The sequence below is a fragment of the Dermacentor variabilis genome, unplaced genomic scaffold (assembly GCF_050947875.1).
Source record: "Dermacentor variabilis isolate Ectoservices unplaced genomic scaffold, ASM5094787v1 scaffold_13, whole genome shotgun sequence".
Classification (NCBI taxonomy): Eukaryota; Metazoa; Arthropoda; class Arachnida; order Ixodida; family Ixodidae; genus Dermacentor; species Dermacentor variabilis.
The window spans coordinates 30,279,240-30,294,851 of record NW_027460291.1 but is presented as its reverse complement, the minus strand read 5'-3'; the positions used below and the strand labels follow the sequence as shown (position 1 = coordinate 30,294,851).

The 15,612-nt window shown below is 44.0% G+C and overlaps 1 protein-coding gene across 1 annotated transcript in view; it reads right to left on the bottom strand.

Moving 5' to 3' along the window:
• Positions 1-11,093, bottom strand: part of LOC142566632 (solute carrier family 2, facilitated glucose transporter member 8-like) — a 93,938-nt gene extending 82,845 nt beyond the window's left edge. Inside the window, exons 1-2 of the mRNA XM_075677468.1 lie at positions 10,891-11,093; positions 1,236-1,494 (exon numbers count right to left, since the gene is read on the bottom strand). Of these exons, the coding sequence (XP_075533583.1) occupies positions 1,236-1,494; positions 10,891-11,093 (462 nt within the window). The remainder of the gene's footprint in view (positions 1-1,235; positions 1,495-10,890) is intronic.
• Between the last annotated feature and the right edge of the window lie 4,519 nt (positions 11,094-15,612).

Genomic DNA, 15,612 nt, shown 5'->3' with positions numbered 1-15,612 from the left:
ACTCGGCGATCCTCAAAACCTTAACTACACGTCAAGCCCACCGGCGTTTACATGGCTTGTGGACCGTTCCAACGTAATCGCTGGCGCTCGCGTACGTTCCATAAGATACAACAATGTTCGCGTCGCGAATACCCTCTGATTATACATGTTCAGCGAGAACATAGACAACAAATAGAATCAACAATAGCATTCTAGTAAGTGTCAAAGCATTCAGGCGCGCCTTGCGCCGAACAATGACTTGCGCAATAAATAAGTTGCTAGCGGGTGAAATACGCTTCCCGGAAGAAAGGATAAACAAGTGCACGTGCCAGTATGGCGTCGTACGATGTCCTTGTATCGTGAGCAGGAAGATGGAAAAAAAAAAAGAAACAGCTCTGCGTGCGTGTATTTTTGTATTCTTGTCCCCCTGCTCGTGCTGCAAGAACACTTGGCTTCTAAGCGGCCCACCTTTTGTCTGTAGGGTAGTTGTCAGTAAAACAGAGCGGTTGGAAAGGCAGCTGAGGATATAAGTTATTACAAAATTTTTTATACCTACACAAGACTTCATGGTCACTACATTTATAAATATTGCCAACCGTAGTCTTGGGTACTTATAACCATATTCTATGCAGTGCTCTGTCCTTTCGTTTGCTACCCTTCGCCCTTCATGCTGCTTCACTATGTCATATCATCTCTGCTATTTAGTTCTACTGTCGTTGGTGTATCCGTTTGTGTGTGTGTGTTAGAGAGAGAGAGAAAAAATATAGCTGCATACGCTGTCTTTTGCACTATTTTCGGGCGCAAACGTAATTACAGTGTCATTGACAGTTTTACTGTAAAAATATATTGCAAGCGTGCTGAAACATAGCTATCGCATATTCATGCTTTTCGAGTAATAAGCAAATAATGTACTTTCTGACTTACATTATTAGGGATTGATTCTGAGGCAGCATATGGATTCAATAGCTATTAGGATAGAGGAATGGCACCGGCGGTTACGATACGTCGTCTATAGGCAAGTACGCCGAAGATCGTATTCCTTTAAATAATTCATGCAGGTCACTGAGAAGTATATCTATGGAGCTCCGCTAATAGAAGTGCAAGTCACATGAGATGTCATAGACAAAGAACGTTCATTTCCGTCTCACGATTGGCGGTGACAGCGGTGCTTAAGCTTCGGTAGGTATCAGTACCATGCTATGCAGACCGCCTTATTACTACAGATGCCACACCGCGCTCCCCACACGACAGCGTACCAAGGTGCCCCGGTGCCGAGGCAGCGCCACCTCCGAGACGTAGGCCGGCACGCAGAGCGACACAATGCCGGTGGCGACGCCCGTCAGGAAGCGGCCCGCGAGGACGAACAATCCGGAATTGGCCGCGAAGATCACCGAGTAGCCGGTCATGTAGGCCAGAGCGCTGACGAGCAAGGTGAATCGGCGGCCCATGGCCTGGCAGAGAATGGTGCCCGCCACAGAGCCCGGAATGGCGCCCAATGGCAGTAGGGAGGTCAGCCTGAACGAGAGGCACAGCGTCGGGACCACGGCACAACCCTAAGAACATTACTGAAGGAAACGCAGTCGCTACTTTTCAGAACTGATAGGCAGTCGTTTTCTAAGTTTCGGTGCGTCGCGAAATTTGAGGCAATGAAAAAAAAAAAAGACAGGAGCAGCCATAAATAGGCAAGTCAACCTTTCTATATTCTCTTTTTGTAGCACCTGATAAACGTGTTTTTCTGCAAAGCTCTTAGCCTCAAGTTGGTTGGGATTTTTTGTAGCGTCCTGACCCAAAAAATGGCAATTAAATAAGGGATTTGTGCTTGAGTTTCTGCGCAATAGACTTGTTTTCTCATATATTCGAATTACAATCTGATGCTAGTTCATGTTTGTAGGTTGTGTGTGGGTTCTACTGTACGAATTTTGTGACAAAGTTTACTTTGAGAAATTCAATTAGGCCAGTAACGCAGCTGTGCCCGGTGGAGAGCCTACAAGAATCAGTATGAATGTGGATGGGCCTCTAAAGGCAGCTGGAAAGGGCTTCTATTTCAGTTTCCGCGTAACATATTTATGTATTCTCGTATATTCCTATTACAATCCGAAGGTATCATGTCTGCAGCTTGTGTGTAAGTCGCGCTTTACGCATTTTCTGGCGCAATTTACTTTTAAACATTAATTTACTCCAATGAGGCACTTGCGCTTGACGGACGGACGGCCTAGAAGAATGAGTAAATATGCTGCATTTTCACATACGTGCGCGCGCGTGCCGTACCACGCTTGTGGTGGTGGTGCCTCTCTCAAATCACGTAACGTCAATAAGGGTGCTGGTATTGCCTAACGTCCGCGTCAGCTTCGCTGTATGCCCACTTTCACATGGTGCAATAAAGGCGGATATTTTTCAGGGACACATTCGAATCCCTCCTTGCAGGGGTGTTATTGAGACCCGGGGCTCCATTCTGCATGTGCACTTACATGTACGCATATCGGCGAACATCTTGAACGTGGGCCACACAGCCGGTGAAGCTTTAGTGTGGATGAAATAGGACAAAAACACGGATTACGAATTTTCTAAGATCTACTTGCGTGCACCATCAGTGCCCTTGGTTGCGGCCTCTTCACCAGCAGACTGATACTCACTCCAAGCTGCAGAACCGTGCTTGCCTTGCTAGTCGAAAAGCACGCAACACTTGCGGGGGACTCCTGCTCATGCCTTCGTACTTTTCGGACGCTGTGGTAACCGTTGTGCTATTACTTCAAATTGGCGAGGCAGCCAGTAAGATGGCAGAGCGAGAATTCAATTCGGCGCGGCGTAGCCGCCTTCCTGGGTCCGCTTCGACGGAACACCGGCACAAATTCGGAAGTTTAAACTGAGTACCCATTGTGTACATCTTTGATAGTGCTGGGTAATGTACCCAGATTCACCCCTGCCAACATGAGAACCTTATTAGATTATGGGGTTTTACGTGCCAAAACCACTTTCTGATTATGAGGCACGCCGTAGTGGAGGACTCCGGAAATTTTGAGCACCTGGGGTTCTTTAACGTGCACCTAAATCTAAGTACACGGGTGTTTTCGCATTTCGCCCCCATCGAAATGCGGCAGCCGTGGCCGGGATTCGATCCCGCGACCTCGTGCTCAGCAGCCTAACACCATAGCCACTGAGCAACCACGGCGGGTCATGGGAACCTTATCGGCGCTTTGCTGGTGAGCTGAAAAGCACTGCGCTTCTCTGGAGTTACTGGCACCCATGCTAGCCACGAGGTCACATTTACCATGGCGAGAACCGGGTTAGCCCGAAACTAAATGAAATAAGCATGCATTTGATTAAACACCGTGAAGCACGGGTAAAAATGATGATGTTTTTTTTTTCTCTTTAGGACAGGTCCTCATTGGATGGCCACCTCAGTTATTATTCCAGTCACTCTCCGAATTCGCTACCGCCTATTTCGAGACAACAGCGCAGCAAATGTTTTGTTATTGCTTGCGCATGGGTTCTATTAAAAAGCGTTGCCTTAAGGAACGGCGTCTCTGGCAACGGCGTCTTTGGCCAGCCGCCATTGCTGTGCGTCCGCCAAAGCGCTGAAACCGCCAGTGCAAGCAGGTTACGTTTAGCTTGCATTTATTAAAATCAGCGTTAGTTTAAATGTTAAGACCCTGCATAAACACTGACACGTCGAATAAACCTTGCCATCAACCTATACTCCATTTCGTACATCGTTTGTAACACTGCGAAGGATGGCTAGAGTTTTTGCAATGGCTGCGCCGTTTGGTGTTTCTGGCAGGCAAGTATCTGTGCCTTCTCTATATAGGCTCCGTATTAAAAAAAAATAAACATTAGAAATGAAGAATCTTTTTATGCTTCGGATAAGGGGTTGTTTTATATCGACTTGTCTTTCGTTGTTTTCCTTCAGAGGTTTTTAATGTGGAAACCAGTGGGATTACAAAAGTGTACTTTCACCCGCTGCGGTAGCCCAGGGCCCATAGAATTGCACTGCTGAGCTCGAAGTCGCCAGTTAGATCCCGGCGGTGGCGGCCGCATTTTGACGGAGGCGAAATGCATAAAATACTCGCGCGCTTAGACTAATAAGAGGACTTTAAGGAATCTCAAGTGGTCATAGTCAATCCAGAGTCATCCGATACGGCGCATCTGATAGTCTAATAATGGTTTTGGCACAAAAAAAAACAGATATTTCTTTTTATATATAAGTCGAATTTCGCCGCCATACTGTAAGATGGCAGCGCGATTGACTTAAGTCAACGTCTCTATCGAGACATTAGCTTAAACCTATTTACAGTATTTTTTTATCTGCACGTACACCCGAACCATCAAGATTTGTAGGCGGCAGCCCTACATTGCAGGAGCCTGCGGGAAGTGACCGAACGAACATCATGAATAGCACTCGATTATCCTGTTTTTATCAGTTCCACTTACGGACGCACCCAACAACACACTTCAATTAAAGAATTAAATCTTCTCCGCCTTCATCCCTTTCACGCACAAGAAGACGCCACAGCATCAAAACATCGTCCTCAGCTCATCTTCGCACGCTTTTTGTCGCACGCTTTCCCTCGCACGTACAGCATACGGCTCGTAGCCGCGTTTTCATCGCACTTGGACTTCATTTGGGAATTTCACGCTGACGGCGACTACAACGGCGGAAATTTACATAGAGAGTCCATACACATGCTGTCGCAATAATAAATGCGGCAAGACATGCCCCTCAGAGTAAAGCTAAAAAGTATAGCATAATAGCATCACTTTCTTAAATGTCTGCTAAGCTCTCAGAGTATTTTTAATGATAGCTGGCATCATAAGTAGTAGTAGATTCAGAACACATCTGTTGCTCTGAGCAGGAAGCATCGGCAGCAGCCAGCGGGCACGTCTCCAGAATCTGTGCTTCCTGTATTTGCAGTCTAACCCGGTGACCTGCCGCTTGTACGCCGAACGAGCTGCCCAGCCAGCAACGCCCAACGAGGGGCGTTTCTTTGACATTAGCAGCATCGGCAGCAACCAGCGTGCACGTCTCCTGAATCTGTGGTTGCTATATTTGCAGGTTCGATATTTATTTTTACAGAGCATTTTTTTTGCCTGCCGCTGCTGCCAAGGGAACTGTTGTAGATCGCGCAGACATGTTATGTTGCTGCGCATGCTGACAGTTTATTGCTGACGGCTGTCCGTCGATGCGCTGTTCTGAGTGGGATTTCGTCTTTCATCTTGGGCCTTATAGTGGCGTTTGGGAGGATACGTACAAATCGAAACGAGAAGACGCATATAAATCCTGGAAGTGTGAGTCATGCAAGGGTGGCAGTAAATCCCATATTTCACGTGAAGAACAGCCGTCCGACCGAGAGCTAATCACTCGGCTTCCTGCAATGGAAAGTAATATTGACTCTCTCTCCTGGCCTTGTCTGGCAAGGTTGAGTCACTTGAATCATCCGTCCAACTACTCTCTGATTAATTCGACGACTTTCAAACATGTCTTCTTGCCCAAGAAAAGTTAACCAAGGGAGTTACGAAGCGAGTTGAACAGCTAGAGAAGTGGGAAGGGGCCAGTGAAATTGCACAGCTCAATCTGGACGTATATAACCAAGAGTGGCGCAGCCGTCGTCTGAACATTGAATTTCACGGCATCCCGGAGTCTGATGGCGAAGATTTTATGAAGAAGGTTATTGATATAGGTACGACGCTGGTTCTTAAGCCACTGTCATCGAGCGACATGACAGCCATACACAGGCTTCCTGCTAAGCCGCGTGAAACACGGGGCGTAATTGTCAATCAAAAATTCGCGACGCTTGGCTGGAAAAAAAGGAAGGCGTTACGATGCGCCATGTTTATCTACGAAAATCTGACACGGTTTTCTCGTAGTCTTCTGGCAAGTGCAAAGCACTGGGCGAAGGAATCTGGCTGCGCGTTCTTTTGGCACGCGAATGGAAAAGTACTTCTAAGAAAAAAGGCCGGCGCACGTGCAGTTGCCCGTGATAAGGATGACCTTGCAAACCTGAAATGATAGCATAGTCCTCTGTTACACTTCCAAGAAAGCACCATTCCATTTCAAATTCCGCTCATCATTCTGTGCAGTTGAAGGATGAGCAAGAGCTTTTTTTATTTCATTTGAACTGCCAAAGCATGCGTAAAAAATTCATGAGGTAACCTTATTTTTATCGAGCCTAAACCATGAATTAGATTTCATTTGCTTTATAAAGTGAGATATGGTTCACATCGGGTGATTGTTTTTACTACCGGGATATGACTGTGCGTCAGCCTGTGGTTCATGGAAGCGTGGAGGTGGCGTTGCTCTGTATGTCCGTTCGGATCTGCGTACCAAATTCCATCAAATTATAATATCCTAAACGAAAATTCTGAGTGCGTTTCTATTCATTGCTACAACATAGTTCTTGCTGCCGTGTAACGACCGCCATCTGAGTGTATAAGTGAACTTATGCAGCTTGCAGAAGGAGTATTCATGCGTAGAATTGAAATCAATCGTGAATGTGTTTTTGTCGGCGACTTATAAATTCTTCTGAAGATAATGCTACCTTCTTGCATTTCAAAGAACGTTTCGAGTCATATGGTTGTTGAAATATAATTAATGAGTCTAACCGTGTCACCTCAAATACTGAAACGATATTAGACCTGTGTATTACAAGCTTTCGCCCTGATGAAATTAAGTCACGTGTAATCACGTGTCATCTTTCCGATAATTTACCAATATATTGTCTAATACCATCGAAACAAAAGCGCATATTCGAAAAAGAAACTCTGGTTAGAGACTACTCGGAATAAACCATCTTAAGTTTTAAAGAACTCATGGAACAACAGAAATGAGATGTTGTCATAAAAGAAAACGATCCAAATGTTCCTTAAAATGTCTTTCTGAAGTGTGTTACTTCTGCCTATAATGCTTGCTTCCCGCTAAAAGCTCTTAAAAACACACAGAAAACAAGAAAACCTTGGATATCGCATGACATATACCAGAATTAAACACAGGCAGAAGTTCTTCCAGAAGTTCTTAGACACAAGATGTGAAGGTGATCTTCAAATGTTTAAGAAAGCGAGGAACAAATTAAGTGCTGATATTAAAAAAAGCAAAACGGTAATTCTACATGAAAAAAAAAAAATTCTGAAGTTGTGGGAAATTCTCGTCTTGTATGGAAAGCGATCCGGGACATTATAAGCAAGACAAGTTTGCCAAAACGTGTTTTATATGCAAGTCAGTCCACGAGTGACATCGAGGTCGCAAACCTGGTTAACGAACACTTTATTAATGTGGGTGCTTCCGCAGATGACCGCGCTAAAATACCTTGCGAACATTTTATGAAAACACACTGTCAAATTACTATATTTATGTCACCCACTGATCAATATGAGATAACTGATGTCATATTGGTCTTAAAAAACGATTGTGCCGCTGTAGCTGATGATATTAAACCTAGACCACTGAAAGCTGTCGCGAAGTTGGTAGGCATCCCCCTTATGCACCTTCTCAACCTTTCTCTTTCAATCGCTGCGTTCCCCGACACAATGAAGTTAGCCCACCTCATGGCCCTAATACATAAAGGTGGTTCCGTTAAACACAAGAACAATTACAGACCAGTCTCAGTGCTACCTATCTTTGTGAAGATAGCGGAGAACATAATACATAAAAGACTTTCTATCTTTCTGACGACAAACAGTATAATAGTAAGCGAACAATTCGGGTTTTGGAAAAACAAGTGGTCTGAAAGTGCACCTCTTGAAATAAAGGAGCACATACTAGACAATATTGAAAGGAAAATAGTTACCACGGGAATATTTCTGAATTTTAGAAAGGCTTTTGACTGTCCAACATGATATGCTCTTAAAGAAAGTGCCATCGTATGGAATATGCGGCAAAGCTTGGTCCTTGATAAAAAGCTACTTAACTTCGAGAGCGCAACTTACATGCATAAATGGCGTAAACTCGGACTTAAAATTTGCAATTTGGTGTACCACAGAGATCATTATTAGGACCGACTTGATCTTTATTATACATTAACGATATTGTAAACGTTAACAAAAATACAAAATGAATTTTATACGCACACGATACGAATGTATTCTTCTCAGGTGCTCATGTAAGAGATGTATTTAATCGAGCTAACGAACGGCTAAAAGGTCTGGATTTGTGATTTCAATCTAATAGACTTCAATTTAACGTCAGTAAAACGAAATACTTACTCTTCCGGCCGCGAAGAAACAACCCGACAGTAAACTTGGATTTAAAATGTCAGAACATTTCCAGCGAACAACCTGTATCAGTTAGATTTTTGGGGGTGACTTTTCAAGAAAACCTTGCATGGACGCCTCACGATGACAAGCTCCGAAGTGAGCTAGCCCTCCCCCCCCCCTCCCTGAGCTGTTGGAATCTTAAATAAAGTCAGATATTATATCTCGTAGGCGGTGAAAAGGCAGATATACTATGCGCTTATTCATTCCGGGTTATGTTACTGTTTTTTAGTATGATCAACAACGACTAAGACCAACTCTGACTGTCTTTTTTCCTTGCAAAAGCGAGTGGTGCGTGCAATAGAAATTTGGAACTTGCGGAACCACCCCCCCCTACACCCTTTCTTTAAATAAAATAAAATACTGCCTATTCATAAATAGTGTACATATAAACTGGCCCAAGAAATTTTCCATCAGCACAAAACAACACCTTTCCAAACCAAATATCAAGTGAAACCTATTCCGTACTGCCCACGAAAGAATTTAATACCCAGGGCACGTTCCCGTACAAAATATGGCGATCAAAACCTAAGTTTTATGATACCAGACCTACTAAACGAATATCCGGAAATAGCTGAACCACTCGTTACAGCTACCTCGGTGCATATTTTCAGAAAAATGCTCAGAATTTTTTTTCTTAATACAGTCTTAAAATTGTGCAGAATGACACTAATTGCTTTCCGCTTACTGTGTGAGTCTTTGCTTTTCATTGTGAAAGTCCGATATATTTTCTGTACCCGGTCGACAGCTGTTTCGACATACCTGTATCATGTATCTGATTGTATTGTATTGTGACTATTTATGTAATTGATGTAAAAAATAGAGACAGTTATTCATGTCTAAGTTTTACCGTGTTTCAAATTGCGGCTTTTCTATTCTATACTTTTTGTTATTAATTTCTGCTTGTTTGACCGCAGCTGCCAAGGGTAGCGAGGCCCAGTCAAGCACGCTCAGTGCTTTTTGTCGCGTCCCCCAAGCCATTTCTGTAAGGAATGTCTTGAATAAATGAACAAAGAAAGAAAGGAAGGAAGAAAGAGAAGATAAAAGAAAATATTACTACCCAACTACACACGAGTTGTTGATCAGGCAGATGCGAATACAAAAAAAAAAATCGCCGTTAAAACATCAGTTCGCCTGATCGTTCCAGCTGAATATACATTGCCTGAACTTGTTTATCAGAATACGGTGAAAAAAGCTCAATAACTGTTTTACTACTGTGGCATATTGGATGGCCACACAGATTTTTGCGATCCTTCCCAAGTTACTCATTTACAAACACCTGCTCTCAACCTTTTCATAATGTTTGGCATAGAGATAAATATTGTGCTAAAGTCTGGGAAAATGCAGTTGAGTAAAGAAGGTGGAATATCTCAAAATACGGTGAAGTGAGTAAATAGACAGACATAACTGGGAGCATATTATTTCTTTCTTTTGTTTCTTTTTTCAATCATTGAATAATGGTGGCGAAAGCTGTGCCATTATTTAAAGCTGGAAACCATGCAAAGGATTCAAGTTATCGTGTGTTGCCTCTTTTAATTTCATATGACACAATTTGAGAAAATACAGCGTGCACATATTGCGACGTTGTAGTGAGGTTAAGAATCAGGTCGTACACGGCCCTCCAGAAAAAGAGAACACTGCGAGTTGCGAAAACTAACGCAGTCCGACGCTGCCAGCGTGCCTGGCAGCGTCCGGCGAAGTCGAATATGTTACGCCGGCGACGCCTATATCACCGGAAATTTGCCACTCGTATTGTTTGGTGTGTTGAACGTGGTCCATAGCAACGCGGTGATCAGGTGCTGCCAAAGCGCATGCCACACTTTGGCGTGAGCGAGCGCTTTTGGATAAACAGGGAAACTGAGCGCAATCTCCTCAGTGCACCCGAACGACGCGCTAGCGGCTCGGGCGTGAAAAAGAGCAGGCTCTATTCGCGTGCTAGCCACGCAGAAGGCCGTCAGTGACGCCGAGTGCGGGGTAACACTGGACTGTGGAGCGCCCACTTCGCACCGGCGGAGCAAAACTGCGCCTTGCCTGACACACCCTTGCCTGACACGCCCCAATTTACACCCTTTTGAGCTTATCGAGGCCCCCAACCAAAGTTGTCACGTCTTACTCGCGTTTCCTTCCTTGAAAACTGTGCGCTCGTTGCTTTCCTATCAAGAATCATTACTCACGCTCAGAAGCCGCAGCCTGTTCGTGACATTGAAGTACGGGGTGCGCAGCGTAAAACAAAACAAAAAAAAAGGTCCAAAGCATTCGAAGATTTTTAAGTGTAGGAAAAATTAGCTGTTCGCAAATTTGAAATGTAGGAATACTGAAAAGCGAAATTAAAGTGAACAAAAAGACAGCATGCCGGTGGTGGAAGCACAATCCGCTTCTTGAGTATGTCACGCATGATGCTCTGCTATTTCAGCTACGTCAACGCCTGTCTCCCCGTCCGCATTCTTTCATATTTATGTAGGCGTACTAAGTCTTGCGCTGCAAGTGCTACATGGCACACTCACACTCATGTTGCCCGAAGTAGAACGCCATTTCAGCCGCAGGGATGAAGTGGCACGTCAACTTAGGGGCAAACAAGTGGGCACATCGTACACTACTTCGGGGACTGCCTGATTCGAGACCGTCGCTATGGAATGTAGAAGCTCGTGGGCAGCTCCCGCCACCACTCACCAGATGGAGCTAGCCAGGTGCCGGAATGAATCGGCGTGCTCGGCCGTGGTGGCCGCCAGGCTGCCGGTCGCTGGCGAAGTGTATCCCAATGCGACGCCCATGCAGAAAGAGCCCAACCACGCACTCAGCAGCGTTGCCGCAAAGGCGGGGGTGATTGTACTGTCTAGAGACTCAGGCTGCTGGCTTCCAATGATTAAATGCATGTCAGCGATGACGAGCACGTTTGTCTGCTTGCCTCCTATATTATGGCACGTGCCCACTACGGGGAAGTGGCCAAGGAGCCGATGGTTAAACGTGGGGGAGGGGGAGGTAAGGAAAGCTTGAGAGAAAAAGTATATGTCAGGGTACAGTTGAAATTATACAAGTAGTTAAAGTAGACGCTTCTATAAAGAGACGTTTCTAAAAACTAAACAAAAATATATTCAAATAACATTGGTTGTTCTTTTCATTAGAGAAAAGCGTATGCTTTATGAAAGGATAGCAATTTTTAAGGTCAGAAATTTTAATCCGTTCCAAACTCAAATTTTTAAATATCAATTCAAAAATTTTAATAATGGTACGCGACCCTAACCTTTGGCTTAGGTGTGTCTTAGTGGCACTCGTACCTCGGTGTTGGTGTTATTTAGGTAACATTAGGGGAAAGCAACGCACGAATCGAACTCGGAGGCAACTGTTTTTCATTAATTAGCCGGTTAAATATCATGCCACCTTCTTATGTGTGACATCATTAGTGACGTCGCTACTTCCGCTTTCTCTTTCTTGGTTTCCAGGAATTTCTCCAACGTAGAGCTCACGTGGCCTGCCTCTAAAATCTACAATTCTGTGCTTTGATGTGCGATAATTAGTGATTTCTAATTCATTCTGATTGTTAGAAACACTTCAGTAACTCTATTGTAGCTAAACTTATGCCCTGATATCATAACTTCACGAAACTCACAAATTTTGTAGTGTACAATTTTTTTCTATTTTTTTCTGATTTAATTTGAATTTCGCCCACTGTGGTCTCAGTGATTTCTAGTTAATTCAATTTATTTCAGACACTACAGTAACTCAACTTTCAACAAACCTTATCCTTGTATGACATACTATAACGAAACCCATGAATTTCACTTTACTACCTTTTTCTATTTTTTTCTGATTTATTTTGAATTACATACCCGGTCATCTCGGTGATATCTAATTATTTCTAAGCATTCCAAACACTTGTATAACTCAGCTCGTACGTAAACTTATGTTCTGATGCTCTGATATTGTGTCTATAATGAAACCCATGAACTTCGTGCTGCACTTGTTACCTTTTGCGCCAGGCGTACCGAAAGGATAAGACAAGTTGAGGGTAAACGACGTTTATTAACCCATGCTTGGGGGTTGAGGCTCGGGCAAGAAAGAGAGGAGCGCTAGCAAGCGGCACTCTGCTTTTAACACTTAATGGCGCATGCGTACTTCGCAGAGTGTTCTTATCAACATGAGCGCCAGCCGACACAACAGCACCATTGTTTTCTATATCTTTTTCTGACTTATTTTGAATTTCCCCCCGGTCGTCTCAGGAGGTGAACTGGACGTGCTACGCAAAAAACAAAAGTGTCACTCGATGCTCGTGTCACTAAAATCAGTGCTTTAACTAGGCACTCTCCTTCTGCCACAAAGGAACTCGCGGATGGCGATGCATACGTTTCTGCGGCTACAATCCAGTGTAGGTGCTACAAATGGGAGAATATTTTGAGTTGTTGCAATGCTTAGGTTTCGGAATCCTTTAAAGCCAACTGTCAATGAAGCGAAGGAAAGCATCGGGGAAATTAGCTGTGGTTGAAATCTTAATGCACAAAATAATGAATAAAGTAGAAATGAAAGGGAACGAAAACATAAGTCGTCGCCGATGGGGACTGACCGACACCATGGCTCTGAGTGGCGCTGTCTAGCACTCGCAAGGTTAGATCTAGTAAAACATAAATACCCGAGATAGTGGTTGGATTGATAGCAGTCGCCTCAGCACAAGTGATAGTGCCACGCACACAAAATGCCGAGGTTCTTCGTTCGGTCTCCACCGGCGACAAGTTATCTTTTCATCCACTTTCATTCCCACTTTCTTCAGTATTTTCTACATTAGAATTTCAACCACAGCTAATATCCCTGATGATTTCCCTGGCTTCATTGCTTCTTGGCTTTATACGGTAGCAATTAACAATAATCGAGCCCCTCGCCTCCTTTTCTCCAATTTTCGGAATGTATTTCGAAGTACATTTCTCGCTGGATTCTAAATCCACGGCAGGTTAATCACTATGATGATTTGTTTCAGGTTTCTTGCAGACATGCCATAGAGGGGGCTGCGCCAGAACCTGCGTAAATAAAAATTTGATGGTGGCATACGCATTGTAATTTTGAGAAGGTAATTTGCAATTTATGTGTGCAACACAATTGATTATCCCAAGGCAAAAACAAATAGTTAAATTGTGTTGTTTGGAATGTTTTTTAACATATTTATTTCTGCATTTATTAGGCGAAGCCTTGCGGCAGAAAAGGGGTGCTCTATGGTGGAGGGGGGCTCTCTTCTTCCTCGAGGGGGAGTGGTCCCGTGGCCGGCTCTGCAAAGAGGCGTTCAGGCCGGTCCTTTTCCCAGAAAAAGTCAAGAAAAGCACGCCAAAGCTGGAGTGAGTCCTTGGGCCCGATGTGCGACGGCGGGTCGAGCCACTTCTGCAGGGTGCCAGGTCGGTTTCCGCCCAGGGAGTGTAGTGTCCTTTCTCGGACCATGTCAAAGGCAGAGCAGCTCCGCAGAAGGCGTTCGGCCGTACCTCTGGCCGGGCATGCCAGGTACTTAGTGCTCGGGTATGAGTGCAGGTTGATGAGGTGTAGCCTTGCTGGTGACAGAAGCTGGCCGGCCTGGGCTCGGCGAAGAAGAACGGCCTGCGAAATGTGCTGGGTGGGCTTGGAATGCTTGTTTTGTAGACCATAAGAAAGGAGAAACTTTCCTAAATCTAGCATGTTGATTTAAGTAGACGTTGGCACAACAGACATTACTGGCCGATCAAGAAATGTACGAGCAAGCGTGTCGATCATTTCATTTTAAAGCAAAGCACGCTGACCTAGTGCCCATATCAAGCACTGTAGACGTAAGGCCGAACAGATAAATTCTTCTAGCACTATCAAACTGTATTGTCTAAGGATGAGGTGAGTGCAGTACACACTGACGATGAATCAGTTATCATTACAGCTGTCGAAGAACTTACAGGAAGTTTTCGAAGAGCGAAAGCAATTGATAGTAATTCTGTCTGGAATGGGCATGTAAAATGAGGAAGTCGCCACGAATAAGACCAGGATAGAGCCTGAGAAGAAGTGCACACGACCGCTTTCTCCTTAATATTGATGCATCCGTCACTATTACATTAGTGATGTTCAATTACACTAAACCATGCAGCAACAGGCCTCCTAAATATCTATATTCTTAAACAATATTACGCCCTTTTGGTCGTATCTTGCCACCCAACAATAATCGTCATCTGTCGTGTCCGCATCTCCTTTCTTTACCGCTGCGAGCCCGGTACTTCATAGCCAAGAATGGCATGCGTGTTATCAGCATGACAGGCCATTCTCGACAGGAAAGTAACGAGCGCAGCGTTTTCAAGAGAGGTAACGCAAGCAATGCAGATGACGAATATTGTTGTGTGGCAAAGATACATCCGAAAGGGTGTATATTTCTCTAAGAGTGTAGTTAGGAAAAATTTAGCATTGCAAAAAAAAATATATCACCACATTTTTTTTTCATTAAAATTTACGGGATTGTGGTGGGAATAATCTCGCGTATCTGAATGTTTAATTGTTCTAGTTCCCAAACAAAGAACTTGTGTATTGTTTAGACGGGACCATGCTTTGCCAAAAAGCGCAGATTTTTCCTTAATAAACACAAACTGCGATCGTATCAATGAATATTGGCGAAGGTTTTGAGTAGGTTTTTTTACTGTGAGAATGCGGAATCTGCAAACAAGTGTGGCAATTGGGCTTCTTGTTATGACACATTAATAGCAACAAATTATAGAAAACCATGACAAATACACAGAACCTCTCGCTCAAAACGAACGTATCATGGCCCAACAGCGAATAAAACGCACCGAAGTTGCAATATGGGTCGAACGTACATATGATAAATCATTTACAGAAAGCTGTTGTTGTTGCCTCAAAGCATGGCTCGTACCAAAAAATACAAACTGGCGGTAAACCTGTTCCTTCGTCATGTTCTGCTTTGACTCGCAACAGGAATTTCCCCAGTATCAGTCGCGCGCAGTCCCTTGCGCAAATTTCAGCCTCTATTGATCATCGCCTTATGGATCACTGTGCTTTCACGGCCGTCGCAGCAGTGTGTGGTAGCAGCCGTACACCGGAGCATAAAAATTATCTTAAATCTGTGGCAAATACGGGCCTTGTTCTGGCTTTGTTTGAAGCTGTACACCACTGGTGCATTTAGTTAGCGTGATTTTTTTAAATTTATGAATACTGTTAGCATACATGCCATAAGAGGGGTTGCTGTGGTTGGCACAATTACAGGTGCTATGAATTTGAGCACAAACAAAATGCTATCGTATAGTAAAGATATTAGCACAACGCAGCAGAACACAAGTGAGCAAGAAATTACATTTGGGTATGCCAATTTTGATTTCAATATCTGTAAGTTGCATTAGGTACAAAAGGTAATTTCGCTCAACAGAGCCCTCTCATATATTTTAACATCAT